This window comes from Pongo pygmaeus, chromosome 6 (assembly GCF_028885625.2).
Source record: "Pongo pygmaeus isolate AG05252 chromosome 6, NHGRI_mPonPyg2-v2.0_pri, whole genome shotgun sequence".
Lineage (NCBI taxonomy): Eukaryota > Metazoa > Chordata > Mammalia > Primates > Hominidae > Pongo > Pongo pygmaeus.
In genome coordinates, this window is record NC_072379.2 from 132975887 (window position 1) to 133002323 (window position 26437).

At 41.2% G+C, this 26437-nt stretch overlaps 1 protein-coding gene across 3 annotated transcripts in view; it reads left to right on the forward strand.

Moving 5' to 3' along the window:
• EXOC4 (exocyst complex component 4) overlaps positions 1-25160 on the forward strand; it is an 815858-nt gene extending 790698 nt beyond the window's left edge. For all 3 annotated transcript variants that reach the window (XM_054494593.2, XM_063667851.1, XM_054494591.2), the window contains one exon: positions 23692-25160. In XM_054494593.2, the coding sequence (XP_054350568.1) occupies positions 23692-23929 (238 nt within the window). In that variant the 3' untranslated portion in view covers positions 23930-25160. The remainder of the gene's footprint in view (positions 1-23691) is intronic.
• Positions 25161-26437: the final 1277 nt, after the last annotated feature.

Sequence of the window (26437 nt, forward strand, 5' to 3'; positions counted from 1 at the left end):
CAAAGATAGTTTTCCAACCAGTGGAATTGAAGAGCAATAAAGGCATCTCTTGGGGAAAGCAGGTAGTGATAATGGCAAAGTAATCAGTGCACAAATTTTTAGCAATATGTAGCTAATTCTGAGGTAACTAAAGCTCAATTAACAATATTTGTAATATTGCATGTCAGCAAAGAAAAATATGTAAGCAAAGCATGTTTCAGGATGATACTTCTAAAGGATAGTCAATCACCTGTGGTACTATCATCAGTGGTACTAGTATTGGTCAACATATGTGGTATAGGTGGTCGGGCCTTCTCTTTAACTAATCAGATGAATATTTAATATAGCTTCCCAAGCCTAATCCTTGGCTGAACTGTGACACGTGATCAGCTGGTGTGTACCTCTACCCTCTAATAAAGCCGAACCATGCATTTTCCTTCCCCTCCCTAAACTGATGGTAAAACCCACCAAATTTGCATATAGCCTCCTCTCCCCATGATTATGGCATCAGATGTTTATAGATGGTTCTGTTTGAGTTGATCCTAAATAAGGGAGACTTTTACCATTGTAACTGCTGTTCCCAAAGGGTAACATAAACTGCTTTAGTCAGCAAAATATATATATAATCTTTGCCTTGGTAGATATTGAATTGCTGACTCTCTCTTCTTTAGACCCAGTAGTCATTTCTTTACCTCCTTAATTTATGCATGAAGCCAAAAGAAAAATTACTTCATATTCTTAATAAAAACGGCATAAGGTTTAGATAATTTTTTACTATATGCAGTGAAAATACAAATGTGTGTGGCTTATTTGCAAATGTAGACATTAATAACTGATATTTAAACAGGCCAGATTAGCAATTTTACCGATATATTTAAGAGATTTTTCCAATAATTTGCACACTCAAAATCAATTTGAATACAACATGTAAATTGAATTTAATTTTTTTATATAAAATTGTGGTTATCAGCTTGAACCATTAAATTTACTATTTAATATATGCTTTCCAGATCACTTGGTTAGAATTTCATTGTACCTTATCTATATAAATTTAATTAGGCTTGATATCATCAGTATATTATAGAACTAATTAAAGATTTAGATAAGTGCTGAGGGGGCTTATTGAAAACTCCATAAAGTTCCATTTGGAAAATGAGATATTCTTCCTTCAGTTCATTGTGAGAGAAGGAAACAGCAAGAATGTTTCTTGCAGTGTTTCTGAAAAATTATTTAACTGGATTTAATGGGCTTATTCCATTCTTTGAAGAGCTTTTTAATTACTCTATATCTTTGTGCAGTCCAACAACAGTTACAATCTTTATTTAAAGGCTTTAAAATCCTCATTTCCCTCTTCTCCCACTGAGCCAGCTGTGTTACATTCTGCTGGGTGTATGTGCAGGTAGGCAGTACAGGGTTTGTGTACCCTGATTGCGATCATATAATATGTAGCGGCATTTGTGGGGAAGTCTATCTAGTCCTCCCAAGCAGAATAAACGTTGAGAAAGCTCAGCGAGCACCTGCCACAAATGTCTTAGGAAAAGAGAAAAGAAAGAAACCCTAGCCCAGGAGGATGCCTGGGAAAAACTGAGGCTTCCACTCAAAAGATACAGTGACTTTGAGTGAATCATTTTGCAGAAATCACTTTTGAATTCCCTTGTATCTGCATCTCTGCTATAGAGTATAAAGCATATTAGTTTAAAAGACTATTATTTCAACTAAGTGATTTGTGTCTTCATTACAAAGCACAATAAAGCTTTTTAATACAATAAAGCCTCTATTACTTTCAATTGAATATGCCTGGAAATAAAGCTGCATCAACCGCATTTGCCAGTGTGCTCAATGCTCTTGTCAAAAGTACTTTTTCTTCATTGCAGATTGAGTGACACAATGCATGCTAGGAAAAAAAAAAAGGAAAGTGAAAGGACACATGATAAATGTGGGCCATCTACGACTGGGCACACTGTCGATTACGACAGAGGCCCGAGGAAGCCAGGGAACCGGATAAATTGTCAAGAGCCTGTGTGGTGTAATAGAAAGGTTACAGGCTTTGGGCGCAGGAGATGCAGATTTAAGTCAGAGCCCTGCTGCTGATTAGCTGTGTGACCTGGACCTCATCTTTCCACACCTAAATCTTGTTTCCTGGAAAATGAAAATAATATTAATAATGCTGCCCTGGCCAGGCACGGTGGCTCACGCCTATAATCCCAGCACTTTGGGAGGCTGAGGTGGTGGATCACCTGAGGTCAGGAGTTCAAGACCAACCTGGCCAACATGGCAAAACCTCGTGTGTAGTAAACATACAAAAATTAGCTGGCCATGGTGGCGCATGCCTGTAATCTCAGCTACTGGTGCCGGGGGCTGAGGCAGGAGAATTGCTTGAGCCCGGGAGGTGGAGGTTGCAGTTAGCCGAGATTGCGCCACTGCACTCCAGCCTGGGTGACAGATCAAGACTCCGTCTCAGTCAATCAATCAATATAATGCTGCCCCTTCCCCCACTGCAGTCTCCCTCATGGGTTTGGATGGTTTTTAGATGTCATATATTCTAGTCTACTCCATTTTTTTTTCCAGATATGGAAACTGAGGTACAGTGGGATTGCGTGGCATGATCGTGATCACTAGTTAGCTAGTGCTGGGGCAAGGACTGGAATAGATGCCTCAGAGATGTTATGTTTGTGCTGTCACACAGCACATAAAGGAGCAGATAATTATTTTCTTAATGACACCCTGGCTGCATTTGGTAGGGGTGGGATTTTTTCCCCGAAGCAACTATTAATGAAACATACCACTGCTGTTTTCCTGCTCAAGTGGTTTGTAAACATTTACACCCCCTGGCCTGAGAAAACATTTGCAGAAACATTTGGGTCACAAACCAGTGTTTGCTTTACCACATTTGAAATATTTCTCTTTGAAAACATTAGAAATGTTTGTCAGTAAAACAGATTGTCAACAGAAGTATAAATCTGGAAAAGAAGGGACACCCACAGCCACCTGGTTTGGGGCATTCAGGGTCCTCCAGGGATAGCAGTTTCTTCCTGGCCCCTAGGAATGTGTGACACCTCCCAGCATCACCGCAGACTCTGAAATTTCTCGGATGTAAACTGTTAGGGGCACATTGAGGAGTGCAGTGGTTTCGGGGGAGGTTTGGAGGTGGCAAGTGAGTTCTCTCATGCAGCTGTGAATGTAGGGTAGTTGTTGAGAAGAAAGTGTAAAGAGAGGAGGCAGGAGATTGGCCAGGGCAGTCTCCCTGTAGAGAAGGACAGGCTGAGGCTTACTTGATTCTTCCTCATCTTTTCCCTCACTCCCCAATACAGCCTCTGCAGCTCCAACACAGTTGTGCTAATTGGAAGTGGGGCCTTTAAAATAACCTTGGTTTGTAGCCCTGGCCTGATCAGTGATGGAGCATGGTCTAGGAACTGGATCAGCAGTTTGGATCCAGGCAGAGTGGGTTGAACCCTAACTCTATTTCTGACTCATGGATAATCTCAACTAATCCACCTTGCCAGTGGGTGAAGCCTAGTGGAGAAAAGCTCAAAGGAGCCTGTGCAGAGTTTGCTCAAGAGAGTCCTTGTCACCACCTTCCTCCCATTTTGTTTTCTCCACCAATATCCAGGTCATGAGAGCAGCCCTTCCTCTGAGCCACCGGAAAATAATCAATAAGGCCACATCCCGCTTACTGACATCCCCACTGAAACAGGTGAAGCACCTGTGGAAGGTCATGAGATTTTTGAAAGCACTGGAAATTACGAGACTAATTCTGAAGGTAGCAAGTGTGAGGGAAATGGAACCTCTGCTGCGTCCTGCCTACCACCATCTTCTGCAGGATTTGTAACAAACTAGGTTCAGGTTTCCAGGCTATTTTTGCTGCTGTTTGAACAGTGTCTACTTTTTCTACTAGGGATCAGCATGTATTTTCTTTGACATCTGTATCTGCTGAGATCACAGGCCATCCTGGTCACCACCTTGCTGTCTAGAACAGCCTCAACTCAGCTGAACAGTCATCCATTACCACACATAAAGATCTGAAGATCCACTCTGTGAAAGAGCAGACAATTGCAAGGCATCTCCTCCTTCACTTTAATGTAGCACACGTTAGCACAACGTGCACACTTGGAGCAGTCATCTGCACCTCAGTTTCCAGCTCCCCCGATCCAATGCTGTTAATATGTTCTTGCCAGACACTTATATTCACATAGCACTTTACAATCAACATAGGGCTTTCACAAATATGACTTCAGTGGGTCTCTTGATGAGTCAACATTTTTGTCTCCCCAAGCATTTTCTGATTTGAACTGTTTTCTCACAGCCTAACTCAGCAGTTTTCCTGGAATGATATGTGGGAGGTAGGGTATGATAGTTTATTGCTATGTAGTCAAACTTTAACCCTGAAAGTATAAAAGAATTCAATCCTAGTGCCATTGTTAACTAGCCAGGTGACCTTAGGCAAGTGTTTTGCCTTTGGAGCCTCAGGTTGTGAGGACTAAATCAGGTGTATGTGAAAGGACCTGGTATATAGTAAGTGTTAAATGCTAATTGTTCCATATAATTATGGTCTTTCTTAATAATAAACATTAATAGAATCATCAGTGAATCTTTGGCTGAATTATATTTCTATCATACATAGAGTTGTTCCCAATTCTAACCTATATTTCTCGTAAGGGTTACTCATTACTAGTTGTTATCAATGTTTTTTGAGAATAGTATGTAGTGATGGAGAGAGTTCAAAGGCATTTAGTACAAAGATGCTGGGTGTCAGTTAACTTACAAAAGTGTAGAGCCCTGAGACATGACTTTAATACATTTCTGGGGCACTTAGTGAAAATGTGAGCTGGTGAAGCTGTTGCCATATCTGTCAGCTTACAGAATCTTCTCTGCAATTATCACAGGAGAACATGGAACTGCAGCAAACATCTCAATTAATGGATCAATCCTCACAACAGTATTGGCTGTGGACAGATGTCTTCTGTATAGTTAAGAAGTCAGGGTTCTAGTGTATAGGATTTGCATTTTTATAACAGCTTTATCAAGATATAGTTTACATACCATAAACATTAACCCTTTTAATGTATGCAATTCATTGGTTTTTAGTATAGTCACAGAGTTGTACAGCCATCATCACCAGCTAGTTTTAGAACATTTTCATCACCCCCAAAAGAAACCCCATATCCATTTGCAGTCACTCCTCATTTCCCTCAAACGCTACCCCTGGCAACCATACATCTACTTTCTGTCTCTGTGGGTTTGCCTCTTCTGGATAGATCATAGAAGTGAAATTACACAATATTTAGGCTTTTGTGGCTAGCTTGTTTCAATTAGCCTAATATTTTCAAGATTTATAAAATTAGCACTTGTCTTAATAACAGGATATGAGACAGTTAAAAATATGCTCAGGTACGCATCCCAACACCTGGCCTACAGCCTGCTCTCTTTTTCGTTTCCTTTTTCTGTAGGGGTGGGGAGAAGGAAGCTAAGGTGTTTATATCGAAGTATGGCATACACACAGTAAACTGCACAGATCTTAAGTACACAGCTTGATTCCTCTTGACAAAGAGAATACACCCTTATAACCATCACTCCTATAAAAATACAGAATGTTAAAACCACCTCAGGGCTGGGCACAATGGCTCAAACCTATAATCCCGTCATGTTGGGAGGCTGAGGCAGGCGGATCGCTTGAGGCCAGGAGTTCGAGACCAGCCTGGCCAACATGGTGAAACCCCATCTCTAATAAAAATACAAAAATTAGCCAGATATGGGTAGTCCCAGCTACCCGGGAGGCTGAGGCATGAGAATCGCTTGAACCTGGGAGGCAGAGGTTGCAGTGAGCCAAGATCACACCACTAGATTCTAGCCTGGGTGACAGAGTAAGACTGTATCTTTAAAAAAAGAAAAAAAATGGCTCAGATTGCCCCCTCCTAAGTCATTGCCCTCACCACAGGCATTTCCTAATTTTGTTTGTTTTTTTTTTTTTTTTCTGAGTTTGTTTCCCTGTATATCTATTAATACAGGTAGTAAGTACGTGGTCCCCCGAGCCCAGGAGACCTTTCCCCAGTACTCCAGGCCTCAGTTACCTGCGTTCGTTAATGTTGGTTCCCAGGGAAAACAAAGCAGCACCAAGCACTCAGGACCCACGGCCTCTTCTTCTGAACCCAGGGACCCTCATGCCTTTGCATTTTCTCCTCGCTTTTGTCCCCAGCTTTCCTTCTAAACACCAGCAAGCTCTCAGCACACAGGTCATTACAAAAAACAGTTCAGGGGAGTGGGGTGGGCTGTAGGGGGAGCATTAACCCCCATCAGGGACAATTGTGGGCAAATGTTGCGCTCCAAAGGCAGATGTTTTGAGGAGGACTCCTAATTGTGACAAAGGCGGCCCCTGCACGCTGGATGCCGGCCAGCCTCTGCCATTAACTCACCTACCTCCTCACTGGTGCGATCAAATCAGTACCGCTCTTATGAAATTGTGTGTGTTAGCTGGCTCTTCAGAAATAAAATATCTTTTCTTAAAGAAATTAAGGTTTCATTTTAAATTCACTTTATGGTCTTTGAAAAACTTTAGTTTTTGTGTGGTCCAGAGCTATAGGTTAACATTAGCATTTAAATAGAGGCATTAAACTTGCCTGAAGACCTTCCTCTCATAATGTTGCCCTTTCTGAGAGGTTTTTTCAAATCAGATACTTTTTCGTCCTAAAAAATGAATGCAAATGCTCTCTATATTTTTCCCGTCAAAGGCCTTTTTTCTTTATGTATAGACTTAGGAGAGCCATATTGTGGAGCAGCCTCAGTATTAGTCTTTTTGTACGGAAAGGGCCACGTAAAAAAAAATTGCTGTTCTCTCCTACAATGCCTGATTTTCTCTGCTGACTCTCAGGATGTATTTTCCTATGGTTAATTTTATCCTATTATGTGTCATTCCGCTCCAGACGCCCCCTCAAAGGCACAAATCCCGATTCTACAACTAAGAATCTAATGTAAACTCCTGCTATGTAACAGTGACTCTAGGAGTTCCCAGTGTCCCCAGCAAATCCCCATAACTTTAGTAGAATCAGAGCTTGAGCTTTTGAATTGGATGAACTAGAGTTTGAGTCGTGTTCATCACGAGGAGGTTTTGTGTCCTTCTTCTCTGACCCTTTATTTATCTGCCAAATTAAGATTATCAAGCCTTTCCTGTATGTTTGGCAAGAGTTTAAATGAGATCATATTTGTACTCCTAATTTATACTCTGTGCTCTTAGGTCCTGTAACCTAACCGGACAGGTTCTTCCTGCCTGCTGCACAGATAAAGACCATGGCCTTGCAGTAAAGAAAGAGTTTAATTGATGCGAGGCTGGCCATGCCACACAGTAGATGGAGTTGTTACTCAAATCAATCTCCCCAGAAATTCAGGGATCAGAGTTTTTAAGGATAATTTGGTGGACAAGGGATCAGAAAGTGGGGAGTGCTGATGGGTTGGGTCAGAGATGAAATCATAGGGAGTTGAAGCTGTTCTCTTGCACTGAGTCATTTCCCAGGTGGGGGCCACAAGACCAGATGAGCCAGTTTATTAATTTGGGTGGTGCCAGCAGATCCATTGAGTGCAGGGTCTGCAAAATATCTTAAGCACTGATCTTAGGTTTAACAATAGTGATGTTATCCCCGGGAGCAATTTGGGGAGGTTCAGAATTTTGTAGCCTCTAGCTGCATGACTCCTAAGCCATAATTTTGAATCTTGCAGGTAATTTTTCAGTCCTGCAAAGACAGTCTAGTCCCCAGACAGAAAGGGGTTTGTTTTGAGAAAGTGCTGTTGTCATCAAAGTTTAACTATAAGCTAAGTTTCTCTCAAAGTTAGTTCAGCATATGCCCAGGAATGAGCAAGGGCAGCTTGGAGGTTAGAGGCAAGATGGAGTCTGTTAGGTCAGGGTCTCTTTCACTGTAATAACTTTCTCAGTTACAATGTTTGCAAAGGCAATTTCAGTACCCCTCCCTCACATTTCAGCCAGGCCAGTTGAGGGGCAGGTTAGGAGGAACCTTTGAGTAAAAGGTGTCCTCTTATTTCTTATGTTCTCACTGCCAGCCTTCTCTTTCCTCTCAGCTACCGGCCTCATCTCAGTACAGTTATGTGTATTTTAATGGCCCCAGTCACAGTTGACCTGAAGGAGACATACTAGAGGTGAGAGCCTGATGTGTTGTTCTTTACTGAGGTGCTGGCACCCTTCTCTCTTTGAGGTTGATTTTGTTTAGCTACAAGCTTGGGGATGTGGAGTTGTGAGGAAACCTTCTAGAAGATTGGCATGGTATGATACTAGAAAAAAAAATAGCCAAGTTGCCCAACAATCTGAAGGCTTTCTTACCCTCAGGTGCATCCTCCATGCTGCAGCTGGAAAGGTCTTTCTAAAACACAGTTGTCATCATGTGTGACTTCTTTCTAAAATCATCTGTTTCCAGATCCCTCCCTGTCATTGGTTCCAAATGCCGGGGTGTACGTAAACCGAAGCTGATTGTCCTCATCTATAGGAAAATTAGAAAAATAATGACTGTACTTCGTGAGTTTCTCATAAATAATGACTAAAAGTTTCGGAGTTACCCACACAATAAAACATTTAACCTTTTTTTCTGAGATTATTTTCTTTCCACTTAAGGAGTGTTAAAATACCTTCTTTTATCAAATCTTGGTAATAGTAAATGGTAATTGTTTTGTTTGAATAATCTAGGCAAAATAAAAGTTAATTCACTTTCATCCTTCCACTCACCCATGAAAGTCCAAAGTCTTAGCATGGCCCACAGGTCTGTTAGGCTCTAGCCCAGCTTGCCTTGCCCGCCTTTCCCCTTCCTTGCTCTTCCCCACACCCCATGCACTCCAGTGAGGAATAAACCACTTGTCGTTTTCCCCAAATACCGTATTCTTCCTACTCTCCCACCCAGTTCACACATTCTGTTTCCCTTGCTTGTGGAGGACTTTCTTTCCTTCATATTTGCCTCATTGTTGACAACTTCTCCTTCTCTATTAAGTATTCCCTGGCTGCTCTTAGAAGCCTACAACCCTTCCTTCCTGTGATCTTAGAGAATCTCCTCCATACCTTTATTATGGCCACTGTCACATTGCTATAAGTACATACGATGACTGGCTACTTTCACACCAGACTCTGCATCGCCAGAGAACAAGGACTATGTTTTACTTACCTCTGCATCCACAGTATCTACTGTATACTACCTGGTGTGTCATTGATGCTGAAATATTTGTTGAGTAAGTAAACAAATTTAAAAAGGACTTTGAAAGGCACTATATAAGCAGTGAGGATGACACAAAGAGTCATAAGATACAGTCTTTGACATCAAGGAGCCTACAGTCTAGGTGAGGTTAATAAATACGTATAATGGTACATCCACACAATTGAGTACTCTGCCACCATTAAGAAGAATGAGGCAGCTTGATATGAACTGAAATGGAACCTTCTCCAAGCTCTATTGTTAAGTAGAAAAAGTAAGGTGCAGAGCAGTATGTAAACACCATTTATCTTTAAATATATTTGTGTGTTTATATACACACACACACTCAAGAAGGACTGCTTCTATATGTATAAAATATATTTGGAAGGATACCCTGGAAACTAGTAACAGTAATTGTCTCTAGTAAAGGAAATGGTGGGAGAGAGGCTTGGCACTATATGCTTATTTTGTACCATTATCTTTTTACGTAACAAAAATATTATGTGCCAGGTGCTGTTCTAAGCACTTTATAAATATTAACTTGCTTAGTCTTCTTAACAATCCTATGAGCTAGGTACTATCAATATCCTCATTTTACAGGTGAGGAAACTGAAGCCTGTAAAGGTTAAATAACTTTCCCAAGTTCACAAAACTAGTAAGTAAATACCTAGTAACCTTTTTTATTGTATAATCAGCTCAAAAAGAATACTAAGAGTTTTTTTCTTTTAAAAAAGATATGATTCTACATGATAAATGTTAAGTGGGTGACCCATGCAGTAAGTGACAGAGAAGAAATAAATTGCTCAGGATAGCTTCATAGAGGGTAGAGGATTTAGCGATTTTGAACATGAAGTAGGCTCTGGATACTTAGAGCCAAAAAGTACTAAGTATTATTCAGGGGACAGTGAGTAGTTGGTTTGAATGGCAGGTTGAAGCAGGGAAGAATTGGGAGAAAAGGTGGAATACAGGTCAAGTCTTTAAAAGGCCTTGGATGTCAGTGTTGGAAGTTTGGACTTGATTCTGTTAGCACTAGTGAACACGCAAGGTTTTTTTTTATTATTATTAAATACAGAATAGTGATATGATCCAACTAAGAACTGGTGGTTAGTCTAGGAGGAGTGAGTGAGTCAGGTGGCCAGTTAAGAGGCAACTGTAACAATCCAATGAGAAGAGTGTAGGATCTGTGATAGTGAGATTGGAAAGAAGAAATGAACGTGAAAGATGTTGCATTGATAGACCCGCTAACAACTGGACAAAAGAAATGAAGGAGAGCGAAGATTCCAGGTGACACTGAGATTTTGAGGTTTTGCAAGCTAGTTCCGTTAAGCGAAATTCAGAGGCTAGGGAGGCCACCTGACAAAGGCAACTATTAGAAATGTCTGCAGACAAGTGAAAATGAAGCTTTGATCTATTGAGAAACCAGATCTTGAGAGAGACATCTGAGCATTACATGCACAGATAAGAATTTCAGAAGCAGAGGGAGAAGAATGGAGGCCCCCACCTGACTGGCAGGAGCACCTGCAGCAGGCAGGCACAGAGCCAATAGCAGAATCAGAGAATAAACTCAGAGGGAGCTGGGAGAAGTGCCTTAAAATGTGGCTCCATGGGACCGGATGCTGTGGCTCATGCCTGTAATCCTAGCACTTTGGGAGGCCGAGGCAGGTGGATCATGAGGTCAGGAGTTCAAGACCAGCCTGGCCAAGATGGTGAAACCCCGTCTCTGCTAAAAATACAAAAAATGAGCTGGGTGTGGTGGCACGCGCCTGTAATCCCAGCTACTCCGGAGGCTGAGGCAGAGAATTGCTTAAACCTGGAGGGGCAGAGGTTGCAGTGAGCCAAGTTCGCGCCACTGCACTCCAGCCTGGGAGACAGAGCGAGACTCTGTCTCAAAAAAAAAAAAAAAAAAAAAAAAAATATGGCTCCATGGGCCGATGCAGAGGCTCACGCCTGTAATCCCAGCACTTTGGGAGGCCAAAGCAGGTGGATCATGAGGTCAGGAGATCGAGACCATCCTGGCTAACAAGGTGAAACCCCGTCTCTACTAAAAATACAAAAAAATTAGCCGGGCGTGGTGGCGGGCGCCTGTAGTCCCACCTACTCGGGAGGCTGAGGCAGGAGAATGGCATGAACCCGGGAGGCAGAGCTTGCAGTGAGCCAAGATCGCGCCACTGCACTCCAGCCTGGGCGACAGAGCGAGACTCCATCTCAAAAAAAAAAGAGAGAAAAAAAAATGTGACTCCATGACAGTTGGATTTAGGATGGAAAACTGTCAAGGAAAAGAGGACTTAGGAAAAGCTGCTGTGCGTGTCCATGAGAACGTCATTGATGACCCTTTTCATAGACACATTGGAGGCATAGAAAGGACAGGCAGTGAATACAAATGATTTGTTCAAGAAATTCAACAATGAAAGGGAGAAAAGACACAAGGGGAGAGATGCAGTGGACACAGGATCACATAAAGAGTTTGGGGTTTGTTTCTTGATTTGTTTTTCCAAAATGTGAGAAGCAGAAGGATGTTTGAAGCAGACATGAAAGAACCAGTGAAAAGGGAAGATACCGGATACAAGAGTTAAAAAGAAAACAAAAACCCAGCAGAGTCTTGAAACCACTGGGAGGGGTGAGGATCAAAGGTATAGGGTTAATCTTACAAAAAGAAAAAAAAGAAAAGAAAGCCCTCTTCTTCTGAGTCAAGAGGGAAGGATTGATTTTTTTTTTTATGTGTTTCAGTATGGAGGATGTGATACCTCCTACAATTGTGAGACCCATAGAGATAATATATACATGAACATTGGCTAATACAGACTACAGAGGAGTATGCAACCAAAGTTAACAATTATTTTTATCGTTTATATTATATTACGTAGCAGGTGTTCTATCATATCATTTGATTAATCTTCAAACCTAACATGATGTAATGTTATTTATCCCATGCCTAAATGAAAAAACTGAAGTTCAGGCAGGTTCAGAAATTTCCAGTCATGCATCTTAGGTAAAAGATGTGGGATTCATGTCTAAATCTGCCAGAGAACAAAAAGCTGAGAAGGATTACAGATCATTAGTGAAAACACGGATCTCTGTTGTCTCCCCCTTTTCCATTAGCGAACATTATCCTGACCATCTCCCCCCGGAGTTACATCAGAATAACCCTTTGTGTTTTATACAGATCAATTATTTCATTCATAGTTCCTCTCTTCCCAGTGTCAGAGAATCAGACTGCTTTTTAGATTGTATGCCGTACTTAATGACATGTATAGACTATCGGCTGTCTCATTCACTCATTCTTTTTCATTTACCCAGCACTCACTAGTTACCGTCTTCTTAGGCCAAGGGGTAAGAGCAAGTTGAATATAGAATTCAGCGCTGCTCTAGAGAATGGCGCGAACCCGGGAGGCGGAGCTTGCAGTGAGCAGATATTGCGCCACTGCACTCCAGCCTGGGCGACAGAGCGAAACTCTGTCTCAAAAAAAAAAAAAAAAAAAAGAAGAAGAAGAAGAATTCAGCCCTGCTCCAATAGAACCTGCATTGGAGGAGGGGGAAGCAGATACTTGTTTATGTACTAAATGCTTCTACATTCTTACTCTGTCTAGCCACTGTTCTTAATCATTTAAGCCTTGGAACAACCCTATGTTACTATTTCCTTTTCTCAGATGAAGAGAATAAGGCACAGAGAGATTAATAACTTGACCAAAGTCATACAAATAGGAAGAGGCAGAATTGGGTTTAAATCCCAGGCAACTGGCTCCCGAGTCCATGATCTTAATCACTGTATATGCTGATCACAGTATCTCTGATTTTATATATACATATATTTAAATATATAATTTTAAATATATTTTGGAAATATATTTTTTAGTTGGAGATGAATGCTAAAAAGAAAATTAAAGCTCATTTAAAGGACAAAGCTTTATGAGGATGGAGCAAGTATGATTTAAAATAAGGTGGTCAGGGAAAACCTCACTTACTGATAAGCAGACATTTGAGCAAAAATTGACCTGAATCTCTTTTAATCTTCTATGTTCCTCCAACCTCCTGTCCCTTTAATCCCATCTGATCCTCTTTTCTGATTTTCTTTCAATTGGCTTACAGTATAAAGCAAAAGAAGAACTATGAAGTACAACAGAGACAAATTATTGTCACTTCCTTGCTCTATAGCTGGTACTTTTTATTTTACTTTATTTTATTTTTTAATTATTTTTTCTAAGATGGAGTCTTGCTCTGTCACCCAGGCTGGAGTGCAATGGTGTGATCTTGGCTCACTGCAACCTCCACCTCCCAGGTTCAAGCGATTCTCCTGCCTCTGCCTCCCAAGTAGCTGAGACTACAGGTGCGCACTACCACGCCCAGCTAATTTTTTATATTTTTGGTTTAGTCGGAGTTTTGCCATGTCGGCCAGGCTGGCCTTGAACTCCTGACCTCAGGTGATCCACCTGCCTTGGCCTCCCAAAGTGCTGGGATTACAGAACTGGTACTTTTAAAATAGGAAACAAGAAATGCTCTGGTTCCATGGCCCTTACCACCCACCCCAACATACCCACCTCCTCCTCCCCACCCAGTGACCATTCACCCACCTGTTCTAAGGTTTCTCCCAACTATTGAATGAATATAGGAGGTTAGAATTTCTCCCAGACAAATTCACTTGGGTTTTTCTAAGATGACTCCCCTTTCATTACTTGCTTCCCATAATTCCAGATTCCCTGGAGTCCTTGATGTGATTTTTCCTTTCTTGTTGCTGTTCACAGCCCTTCCCCGTTCACTAACGTTGGCCCCTTTCACCACTCTGTATCTTCCTGTGCATTAATGAAGGTATTAAGTGAGATCAGTTCTAAAGCCAGCATCCTTAGCGTTCACTAGATGCTTCTCTTCTGCATTTGTTGACTTGCCGTTATCATTACCCTCTGTTTGTTTTTCAGCCTGTGTCCTATCGAGGATAGCCATTCAGAATAAATTCATTTTGCTAGTTATATTTTTCTGGAGGCACTGCATCAAATGGTTCACTGACATTCAGATACATATCAGCCACAGTAGTCTTTTCATCCACCAAATTCACATTGTTATCCAAAGCTATCCATCACGTTTGTCAGAGTATTTGGGTCTTTAATTAAACCTGCTGGATATTGTTCATATTTCCATTAGCTCCTTTCTAGTTAGTCAATTATTTTTCTAATTGACATCTGTTCTGAGTCACATGTCCTTGAATTTCAGGTGGCCCATTTTGTAGCTTTGGTTTATTTAGGTTTTCTCTCTTTCATAAATTACCTAAGGATTTAGTTAATACACCCTCAAGTGTTTGCCACTGGGACCTGCTGATTTACGTATCTTTACACTTCTCAAATAATCCAGAGTTTTTTGGTTCTTCTATGAAATCATTTTCCTTTGTGGCCCTTCAGTCCTGTACAAAGTAGTCTTGTGTCTCAGCAAGGCAGAGAGATCTCCTACAATTTCAAGAACTGTGCTAGAGTCACTAACCAGGACCAGAAGGTCAGGAATCAGGGTTTGAGTGACTCAACCAAGTGATGGCCGAATAGCAGTCCTTGCGTCTTAAGACTCCCAGAAGCTGTGGTGGGTTGCAGTGAACTCTCCATTCAGCCTCCCCCAGCCCTGTCTTAACATCATTGTGAGGTAGCTGGCTAGGGGCAGAGTCAATGGCCAAAAAATAGAACGAATTGGCACTGGCCAGAATCAACCATTACCTTGGCCTCATTGGCATCATGCTCATCATGCTCTCGTTGATGGGAGCATATGTTCCCATCAAAGCCATACAGTCCATGCCTCTTCCCACTGACTGTTCTCCTCACACACCCACAGGTAGGGCAAGATCCAGTATTATAAATACAGAAAGCCCATTACCCATTCGCTTCACCATCTCATTTCCAACCCTGGTCGTCATTTGGAGCAGAAGCATTGTTTTTATCCCTTGTCTAGGGCACTCCAACTCTTTGTGCCTTTCTTATGTACCAGGAGACGAGGGCAGGCAGGGAGACTGCCAAGCCCTAGTTTTGCTTGATTTTAAATTGAAACATTTGCTTCATGCCTTGGGTATTTTTGGTCAGAGCCTGGATTAGATTTTTAAAATAAATAAATAAATAAAGCTTCTTGAAGCCAAGGACTATACCTTTCTATATCATATTAACATTTAAAATGTTATTGGAGTTTCCTAAGCATTAGTAATAACATTAGGTTTTGCTTTGAAGAAATCCTTTGCATTATTTATTGAAAAATTAATAATGTGATTTTATTACTAAAAATTGAAAAAGCCGTAGGGCCTCTCAGCAGTTGTTTCCCAAATTGCTAATCTGAAAAATGTAGATAATATACACTACAAGAGTCTTGTGCTAATTGGGTTAAATGATATGTAGCTTTGTGGTCACTAAAGTATATAATACAATGTCCTTTTTATCAACCTATGATATTAGATAAATTGTCTTTAAAAATCAGAAAGACTCTCTAAAGTGATATTTGATGAACTATTTTCTTACATTGAAAAGACTCTAAAGTGATATTCAGCTCAGAATAGCACTCCTTAACCTGGACTCACCTTTTGATAATCAAAAGAACATTTACAGAAGTATGAGACAAACACAAATATGAAAGTAAAATGAAGGCCCTAAATAAAAAATCACAGAACAAGAGGGTAATTCTATTCACTCTTTCATATTTCATTATTTGATAACATCAGAAGATGAATCCATCAGAATTGCCTTGGCAAGTGCAAACAGAAATGTGCCTGATCAATATTTATTAAAACCTTCAAAATGGGAGAAGGAGTTGAGCAGACTTCTTAATGGACTGAATAATTATTCATACTAATGGGGTTTGACCAAAGGCAGTGCCAGACCAAAGAGACACAGTTTTAATTGTACTGAATTTAAAATGCAGATCTTCCTCTAGCCCTGTTGTAGAAAACTTAATTTAAAAAATTATCTGATGTAGCAGAGAGTGACATATGAATCCTTAAGTTGTTGAAGAGGACATTTCAACCATAGATATTTATAAATTTAGGACGTGTTCCAAAGGTGGGGAGCAAAGTTGCTAGCTAAGGGAACAAAAAGAAATTTTCTCCCCATTTCAATGACTGTAACTGAGCCTAGGAGTGTGTCATCATCTCAACGGTGATGGGAATGTCCTGGAGAAGTTTCTTTGTTTCAAGTGGTTTTATTATCTGAAGAGAAATAAAGCAAGGTTCTGGCTGCTGCTTCTATCAAAAATGTCAGGATACGTTCTTGAGAGGAGTGAAACAGCTGATTTTAACTTTCAGCGTCTCCCCAGGAGAGCCCCCACCCCCGCAGTACTGCTGAGGCGTGATGGTTATCAGGACAAGGCCAAGAGGTAACTGGTAACTGCCATTTAAGGATAGCACCATTGACGAAGGGCAGGTGCGTGCATGTGTCACTATATATAAGAAACAGGTAGGTAGATGACCGATCAAAGAAGCCCGAGCAAGCCTTAAAGCAACAGACTCCCAGGCTATCTTTACCTCTTGAATGATTTTCTGCTGCCACCAGCTGAGGGAATATAAGCAATATGTTTTCTAAAGACCACTCTTTACTTCTAGCGTGTCCTGATCAGAACAAAAACCTGTACAATCCGTTGTGAGAAGTGTAAAAAAAAAACCAAAAAACTATCCTGATATAGAATATACACCTAATTGTGCCACTAACTGTCTGAAAAGTATTTAGCTTTTCTCTACCTTAGTTTTCTCATTCCTAAAATGGAAATAACTTCAGCTCATTTTAAACTAGAATTTTCAATCATGTTTGTAATAAACTCTAAGCTCTTCGAAGGGGAATACAAATAAGAGCAATTAGATTACACTTTTTAATAAACTAATTTATTCTTCTGACACACAGGATTACCATCCATTTTATTATTGGTCTGGAAAGTCCATTTGAGCTGAGATTACACTTGTTCAGAGTGTTTTCAAGTCAATTGCTACTGCGTCTTGTCTACCATTGCTTGAAGAAAAACAGCATCAGCTAATTCTGATGGGAGCCCCATGATTTTAAAGGACCAAGCAGGGGATGCTGTAAAGGTTTAAAATCCAAAAATGCCAGTGCTTTTATATAGCATCTGCTGTAACCTTTCTGTTTTGGACATGAGAGATAGATCCAGAGAGCTGGTGATATTTGCCCAAGGTCACATGGCTAGTTAGTAGCGAAGAATGAAAGACTTAACCAGAATCTGAGTTTAGTTGATCTCTTAAATATTTACCTCACTAAGTTGTTCTGCTATAACCACGACCTCTCAATTATTTATGGGATGATTATCTGGTTTATGGATTATTCTTTTTTCTCTCGTCATTTCCCTGTTATTGTCATAGGTACCATTGAGTGGGTGGAGAAAACAGGAGTTCACTGCTTCACTTGACAACTTAGTGACCCATCTACCATTGGGTTTTTATTAAAGTGCTCAAAATGCTGTAGATATTGGCTCAAAATAATGTTGGGAGCTACAGTCAATACTAAGTTTTATTCAGCTCAATTTTTCTCCCTCTCAAATTTGTATTTCAGAAGTCAGATTCAGCACGTAATTCACTTGTTGACATTAATACTAGAGCTTTATCTTGGGAAGGACTACAAGAGGAAGTCTTTACAATGAAAATAATTATCTCCCTTCCCCGAAAAAGTACTGAATCAGAGGGACAGTCAACTTTTGGAAAGAAAGGTTATTTCATCCATTACCAGCTTGAAGGGGCAAAAAGGGAAGAAATAAAAAGAGGTGACAAAATGAAAAAGCCAAAAACTCTTTCTTGTAAACTCCCAAATTAAGTGTTAAATTTACAACATGACTGCATTACTTGGTTTAGAGCACTCAATTCCCACATCAAATCCAGTGTTGTTCAAATATAACTGCAAAGTTTGTACAAACAAATTTGAATTGCCACAATACTGGCTCATTGCATTACAATGAAAGACAGAGCTGAGTATGGGAATTTTATTTAATTCATATTTGTGTACTCAAGACTCAAATGAGTCAGCGATAAAAATATTCTTTTCAGTTAGTTCTTTTGCTTTTTATAGTTTCAAATATTTTTGTATTAAGGTGGTTTTAGAGTAAATACAGGGCTCAAAGTCTTTCATTTTGAGGCCTTAGACAAATCACTCATACTCTGTAGAGCTCAGTTTTCTCATATGTGTAACGCAGATAATTGTAGTAGCTATTTAAAAGGATTGAAATGCACCTAAAAGCTAGACATTATTATTAATATTCTACAATCAAGACAGATTCCAAAACCCATCATGAGATGTAGCTGTATATTTTAAAACACAGTTTCCATTCTGGGATCTAGGACTCTGAATTCTACCAAGTAAAGGAAGGCAAAAGGCAAAGCTTTCCTCAGAGGCCGTGGACAGTTCCCCAGTCAGTGCCTTGCTGTCGCCGCTACAGGCAAAGTTTATGGAACGCCTACAAGTATGGGAACAAGAGTTGCCATGCGGGGGGATTAGTTTATGTTTGTGAATATTTCTTCCCTCAATTTGTAAAGAAGGGAACTGAAACTGTTTCTAATCACTTTCAGAGATGCAGTACTAATTTTTGCACTGAGTATGCCAACGTGGGAGGTAGAACCAGGGATGAGAAAACTCCCTGGCCTCTTGTCTATGAAAATTTATGAAAAGCTCTTGAAGAGAAGTCAGAAAAGCACTAATACTCAAAGATAAAAAGATACCAACAATTCCTTTATACATACACACATACCTGTATATATTAAAAACAAGTAGATGAAAAATTGTTCAACCTCATGCAAATCAAAAGAATGTGAGTTAGATGCTGCCCATATGTTGTTGATAGGAGGATAAATTGATAGGGCTTTTTTAGAAAGCAACTTGGCAGCATTGTCAAGTGTCCTAAATAATATACTTATCTTTTAACTAATTCTGTTTTTAGAAATCTATCCATGAGAAAGTAAGTCTTTATAATTGGAAACAATTGAAGTATCCAATTGTGTTTCAACCTAAATATTTCAACTATAAGAAAGAAATTGGCTAGAACACTACGTGTGGTGGGGGCGAACTACAAGAAAATATGCCAAACTGTGGTTTATCTTTATGATGAAATGGTGAGAAATCTTTCTCTATGGCCCATATATTCTATATGGCACATGTATTAACTTTCCAATCAGAGGAAGATAAAATTTTATTTTAAAACTTTAAAAAGATCTGCCCACCTTTCCAAAATACCCTGTATTTCCTTCCTGGTAGAAATGTTTTCAGACAGAATGTATGGGGGAGAAAGAGTTGCAGTGCAATACTGTTAAAATAAAGCACAAAAGAAAAAGCCACAGAGAACAGTCTGTTGATAAAGCAAACATGAGGAAGATAAGAGAAAATGATCTGTTTGCACCAGAACAAAGCATAAACATTGTCATGTTCTAGACTCTGCACATGAGACCAGTCTGTGAAGTCACACCTCCACTTCTCTGTCACTCTACTCCCTCACCTCTCTGCTTATAATACTTTGGGAACTGCTGCAAAAAGGTACACAGCAAAGGGTAGGAGGAACCACAGCAAGGTACACATCTCCTTCCAGAATGTTCCATCCACCAGGGTGACATGAAACTCTTTGGTCCTCAGAATAAGATATTTGGTGTGCATCTAGCAATTGGTTGCTGAATATTGTAGGCTATGAAGAGTCTGTGAAGGGCTACAAACCATGAGCCAGAATATGTCTCAATCAAATGTGCATTCACTGATCCCATCCAGGCAGCCCCAGCAAAGTGTCATCAAATGGAAAATGTGTTACCCTGGAAGCCATGGCTGCTATTTTAATGCTCAGTGATGAAGACCAAGCTTTCAATTTCCTGGGGCCTCAATAAGTGCTGATAAATTATTTATCCCTATTGGGTGACATGATTTCATTTCAGTCTGACAGTGTTTATCATGGAAGCTCATTCTAATGGTATAGTTTGGGGCATTTTTGTATTTTCTCTTTAGGACACCTGGTAGCACCCTTTCCCCACCTCCAGGTGAAACTGTTGCTGTGTCAGTTTAGTTAGTCATCTTTGCTCCTGGGTACCATTCTGAAAGATAAATGAATTTCATTCTGTCTTTAAATATTTATGATTCTTTATGATCTAATATATCATCATGGTTATGGAGGAATTTTTTCTCTGTAACTATAGAAAATACACCATCAGTTACCTGTCAATTTTGTTGAATAACTCAGCTTTGCAATTCAGGGGCACTGTTCATACGAAGCTCTTGAGGACTCTTTTAGTCTCTCAGTCCACTTCAGACTGTCATTCTGGGATTTATAAAGGTCTTCATTGCACACAGGATATTGAAACATTAAGGACTTAAGTGGCATGCCCTTTATCACTCATCACACTGTGGAAGATCCAAGAGTAGAAATGCAGGCATCTTTGTTTTGTTGTTTGCTCCCAGCATGGAACAACGGCCTCTGTAGAAAACCAGCCAGTATCCCTGGAAACAATTCATCAGATTTTTCAAAAGAAATCCAATTTCATCTGGCATGATGGGCTCAGTGTTGCTTCTTAAGATAAATGATAAAAATATCAACATCCTAATACAAAGAAATCCAGTTCTTTTGGTTTAATCTCAGTGAAAAGCATCACAAACCTTTTATTGCTTCTGTGGCCTTCCCTGATGCGTTTAGGTCCTTGGCTGGAGGAGACAGTGGTTCTGTAACTGTTGGTCTACCAAACAGACTCTGACTGAGTCGTGGCTAGTTCAGAACCTTTAGGAAGCACATATCTGGCGATGGGGCCTCAGGAATCTGCACTTCTCATAGGCGCCTCAAGGTGATTCTTAGTTAGGTACCCTAAAGTTCAAGAACTGCAAGTCTAGAAACCGCAGCTTTCAAGTTCCTTCTAGCTTTGAAAGAATCGTGAGCCCCAGATTCGCTCTCATTTCATTTGGTAAATCTCGATGCATGCATGAGCTCTTCTTGGGCAATTTTAAAAATGTATATTCTTAGGAAGTTCCATTAATAGACAACTCTCTCCATCACCTGTACATCTACAGGAAACAGATTAGATGACATAGGGCATCATTTCTCAAAATAGGGGCCAATATCAGGGAGAGCCAGGGGACATGCAGAGCTGTAGCATAAATATTAATATGATGCTTCTTCCTGCAGCATCAAGTTTTTCTTAGAAACAGTGTGTTTAAATTACAGCAGATACATTAAGGAGTAGAATGCAAAGTTCATGTGAGTTGTATGCTAAACATGAAACTTCAAAAGATTTACTGATCTGGCACTGGGGTCTCACACCCCTGGAAGTGGAGTTTTATCTCCCCTTCTACCAAGTATTTCTGTCTATATTCAGGGTCACCCTGGACCAGTGATTGCTATGTATCTGCTTCTGTGATGCCAAAATGAACACTCGTTTGAAACCACTATAGAAAATTAGCCCCCTGTACACAAGGATGCTGACCGATTTGTTCGCAGGAGAGCCTCATTATCTTACCAGTCTACAAAGAGCACTTTCCATTTCTGCCACTATTTAGGGACTATTCCCAAAAGATTATTCTCTCCCCTATTTTTTAAAAGAGTGTGTTAGTTAGAAAAGGAGGCTTAGCAGGAAGAAAAGAACCTAACCGTGTGAAAAGACACCACAACTCTTCCTGACCACATTCCCCTTGTACCAGCAATTGAATAAAACAGGCCTGAAATTATGGAGCTCCTAGAATGTATTTCTTACCACAAAGATAGCTTCATTTCCCCATAGGAGGTTTTTTTTTTCAAAATGTTCCTGATGAGAAAGAAACAAATTCATGGCCCTGAGTCTAATAATACAGGATTTCTGAGCCACTGATCCTGCTAGGTCTGGAAGATTCCTTCGCCCCCGAGTTGACTTGAGCACACTGCCTGGTTCTGTCCCCTCGATCTTGGCAAAGTTACCTTTCACGTCAGAGAGAAGTGAGTAACACTCTTCATTTCGCTGACAAGCTGTGATAAGCCTTGCTGGCTCAGAGTCTGTGTTGAACTTGACCTCCTGGGTAATTTGGAGTGGCCATGCAAGGCACAGCCTCAGAGTCCAGTAGACTCTGAGAGATAGCAGTGGCATAGTATTGGTTTAAAGAATGGTGAGTGGTCGTCTTCTCCCCTTCCTGACTCCCACCTTCATCTTCTTGCTGCATTGAAGAATCCCTATAATGCATATTTCTATTACAGGCACAAGTCTTTCTCCACCAAAGGACAGAGCCAGGCCAATGGCCTTGCCGTTAAGTGGCTCTCAAGTCTCCTCTTTCTGCTAGAATTGTAACCAATGCCCTGCCAGACCATTCTGCATTCAATTGTCACATTAATTTTCCAGAAGCACAACTTTGAATGGCACCTCTGCTCTCTGGAAGAAGGAAGTCCCTTATTAGCTTAACTAGGTCTAAAATCATAGCCTGATGTTCAGAGGCTCTACCTTGTGGCTTCAACTGCCTCATCCCAGGACTCTCTGCTATTGCTCTGCACTCCCCAGTCTAACCAGATTACTCTTCCATGCCTTTGCTCATGGTCTTCCCTCCAACTAGAATTTCCTTCCTGGAAGCCCTGCCTGACAGAATCTTACCCCATAGGAAGTCTTCCTCAGTCCCACACCATCCCCTCAGCATGATGCGATTTCTCCTCTTCTGCTATTAATTCACGGTACTAGGACTTCACTTACGGCACATAGAATATTCTTGTGAGTTGTCAAGTGTCCATGAAAAAACAGTCTTGAACTTAGAGTCAGAAACCTGGGGTCAGATCCTGGCATAGTCAGTCCCTGTCTTTGTGACATGGGCAAGCCCTCTAACTTCTCCGTGCTTTGGTCTTTGTATCTGGGAAAAGGGAGGTGTAGCCCCTGGGTGGAGTGAGGGGTAAGTGGCACAGTGCTCGGGAATGAACTTGGTCAACAGCACTGGAATCCTTATGTCTCTGCTTTTCAGGACCTTTCCTCCTTGTCTCTGAGCTACTTGAGGAAAGGGGCTGTGCCTTTCCCATCCTTATATACTACTATTAATTTTATTACATTGCTATCACACATTAGCATCATTATAGTTATAATAATAATAATCTTTATGAAGCACCACCATTCTGAGTGCTTTATATGTATTAATTAATTCAACTATTTCAATAACCCCAAGAGGTAGGTACTATTATTAACCCACTTTATGGAACAGAAAACCATGTACAGTATTTCACAAAAACCTCCAATGAATAATGAATGAATGAGGGTTTGAATGAGACAAAACCTGTTAACAATGCCTTCTCTCCTTCTTAGGCTATACCCCTACTTTTCTTTCCTTTCTCCCAAGGTAAATGCAAAATTAGCAAAAAATGTAGAATGAGCTGAGCCACTGAAAGGTATGCGGCCTCTCTGGGTCCTCACTTAGACCTCTGAAGAGAGCTCCCATGAGCTCCAAAGGACAGAGCTTGTGGTTGTCCTGTTCTTTATTCTGTTGGTGGGGCCTAGAACACTGCCAGCTGATCAATTGTTTTGAAGTAAGTAGAGGAATCAATGTATACACAGCATATTTGTCCCCTCGAGACGGATGTTACCAGTGGTGGAGCCAGTGAGCAGTGTTCTCTCTTGCTTTCTCAGGCAGTACTACGAGATGCTTTACAACACAGCTGACGAGCTCCTGAACCTGGTGGTGGACCAGGGTGTGAAGTACACGGAGCTGGAGTACATCCACGCCCTGACCCTGCTGCACCGCAGCCAGACGGGGGTGGGGGAACTGACCACCCAGAACATGAGGCTGCAGCGGCTCAAAGAGATCATCTGCGAGCAGGCTGCCATCAAGCAAGCCACCAAGGACAAAAAGATAACTACCGTTTAGCAGGGCATACGGTGGTTGGTGACAGGGGTCCCCTCAGTCACACTCACTTTTTTCCTTGGTATGTTATTGAGTATATTCTGAGCTTAGTTTTCTCTACAGTGATACTTTAGTGGAGAGGAGGTGTAAGGATTTTTTCTCTCTAGTTTTGGCTTTTCATATAAATGCTAAAGGAAGGCGACAGTACAGAGTGTTTTGGTTGAACAACTACTTTAATGCAGTCAAATCTAACGGGACGAGGGTGCGATAGGGAGGAAGGTAGTATCAAATTGTTGGACTCTGAAAAACAAGTGGATGGATTACTAATATTTGATTTATTACTCAATACATGTATAATTCCAGCCTTGGAAAGTAGGCTGCTACCTAAGTTTTAGTCCCTTCCAAAAACCATTTAGTAGGGTTCTATTACATAAACAGTAGGGTTTTCCTCTCCTGACCTTATCCGTTTACAGTTCAATGAAATAAGTGTATGTGCATTGCTGTCTGTCTCTATTGCCAAAATCAAATAAATGGCTTCTCAGCTGCTGTTTACAACAAACTTCCCTAACCAAAACAGAACCTCTAATTTAGGGCTAGGAATAGAAGTCTTTTGATCCCAGTCCCTGGGACAGTTTTGTATGCTGTATCTTGTACACAGGTTGTAGGTTGGTTTATTGCCATTTTGTTTTATTTCTGCTATATAAAAACCAAGAGCCAGACAATTAGACAAATATGGAGGAATGAAAGGCAATTCAAACATCTGCTTGATTTCTGCCCCGCCCCCCCTAATTTGTGAGAGAATAACGGTTAGAGAACATTGCATCTCACTTGAAACATCCTTTGGGGGTAAATGGTTCTTAGGTGCTCACTTGGTCTGAGCTCAGCTGAATGCAGGGAAGATGGGACAGAGTGACATTTCTCCTCTGTGCGGCCTCCAGCTGAGCCTGTCTCTGAATTGTTCCCTCCCCCCAATGTGGGCACTTACCATGTTCCTGGCACACTGGACCTTACCATGTCCCCCAGTCCCCAGTCCCCAGTCCTCTTGTTGCCCATGGTTCATAGGTCACAGAAGGCAGCAATGCACTGACTGGGCCACATCTTGAAAACTCGTGGAAAGGGAAAGGGGAGAACATGGGACTTTGACCACACACAGTGATGCCTCACACCCTGAAGGTGGGGGATTTTGTACCTGTTTGTACAGTTTTGGTCTTGATGGGAAAAATGGAAAATTAAAAAGTGTTTTGAGAAGCTTAAATGTTTCATGTTATTTTTCTTGTGTTCTTTATTCAGCAAATATTCCCCAGAAGCCTAATATGTGCTCCATGCTGCCACACACAAGGGCAAATGGATAGATGAAGAGGACACCCTTATTATCTAAGAGTGTGGGAACTGGACTGGAGCCAAAAATCCCAACAGCTCAAACTCAGGGCTGGGTCAGAATCAGGTCAGGCAGTGGGGCTGCCGGGAAGGGGATTCAGTGGGCAGCTGGAGGTTCCACGGGATTCTGGTGGGAAGGAATGTAGTCAATCTGTCTGGCTCCAAAGGCCTGACTGGGAAGAAGTTGAATCTCTGTAGGAGACAACTGTGGAAAAACATACTGCCCTAAACAATATCATGAGAAATAGTCTACCCTAGAAGCAGGAGTGGAAGAAGAGGGGATGAGAGGAGATTAGGGTTGCCTAATCTGAAGCTGCTGCTTCATGGCCATGACCCCCAGCATTGATTCTGTACCTTTCCTTTTTCTTCCTGTCCACTCCAGGCGGAGAACCCGGAGTGGTGACAGTGATGGCAGCAGAGCCAGGGTGAGACTGAGAGTGCTCAGACTAATTTTCTTGGAAGTAGTGGAAAGTTCCACTAAAAAAGAGACGTGGGTTTGGATTGAGCAGAATGTCAAGAGCCCTGAGAACCAACCAAAAAATGGCAGATGCGCTGTTTCAAGGGCAACATTTAGGAAAGTGAAATCTCTGCTTTGCTTACAATGACGGGACTGAAAGTGGCAATTCTGCACAGGAAAGGGGCTCTGGAACTCTTCCAAGACATTTAGGACATCCAAGTTTCTTTGAAGGTTGGCACATCAGTCTTTATTCTTCCACAGGTAAAGAATAGCCAGTGACACACTCAGTGGATGGTCAATGGCTACCTCACAACCTATATGCATTTGGGACACAGTGAAGATTTCCACATTTTGGTCCTACTTAGGAGTATTTTGTGAGACTGTTGTGCTGTTTACAGCCTTGACCAACCAGAAAGTGCCTGAGAGAGCCAGGGTCTGCCAAGGACAGGGCCCACCAAACACATACACAGTTACGTAACGTTCTTGTGTGAAGACCTCTCCCTAAGTGTGCTATTGCATGCAGATAAGAAGGCCAACAAAGGTCAGGCATGGTGGCTGACACCTGTAATCCCAGCACTTTGGGAGGCTGAGGCGGGCAGATCAGGAGGTCAGGAGTTCGAGACCAGCCTGGCCAACATAGTGAAACCCCATCTCTACTAAAAATACAAAAATTAGCTGGTGTGGTGGTCCATGCCTGT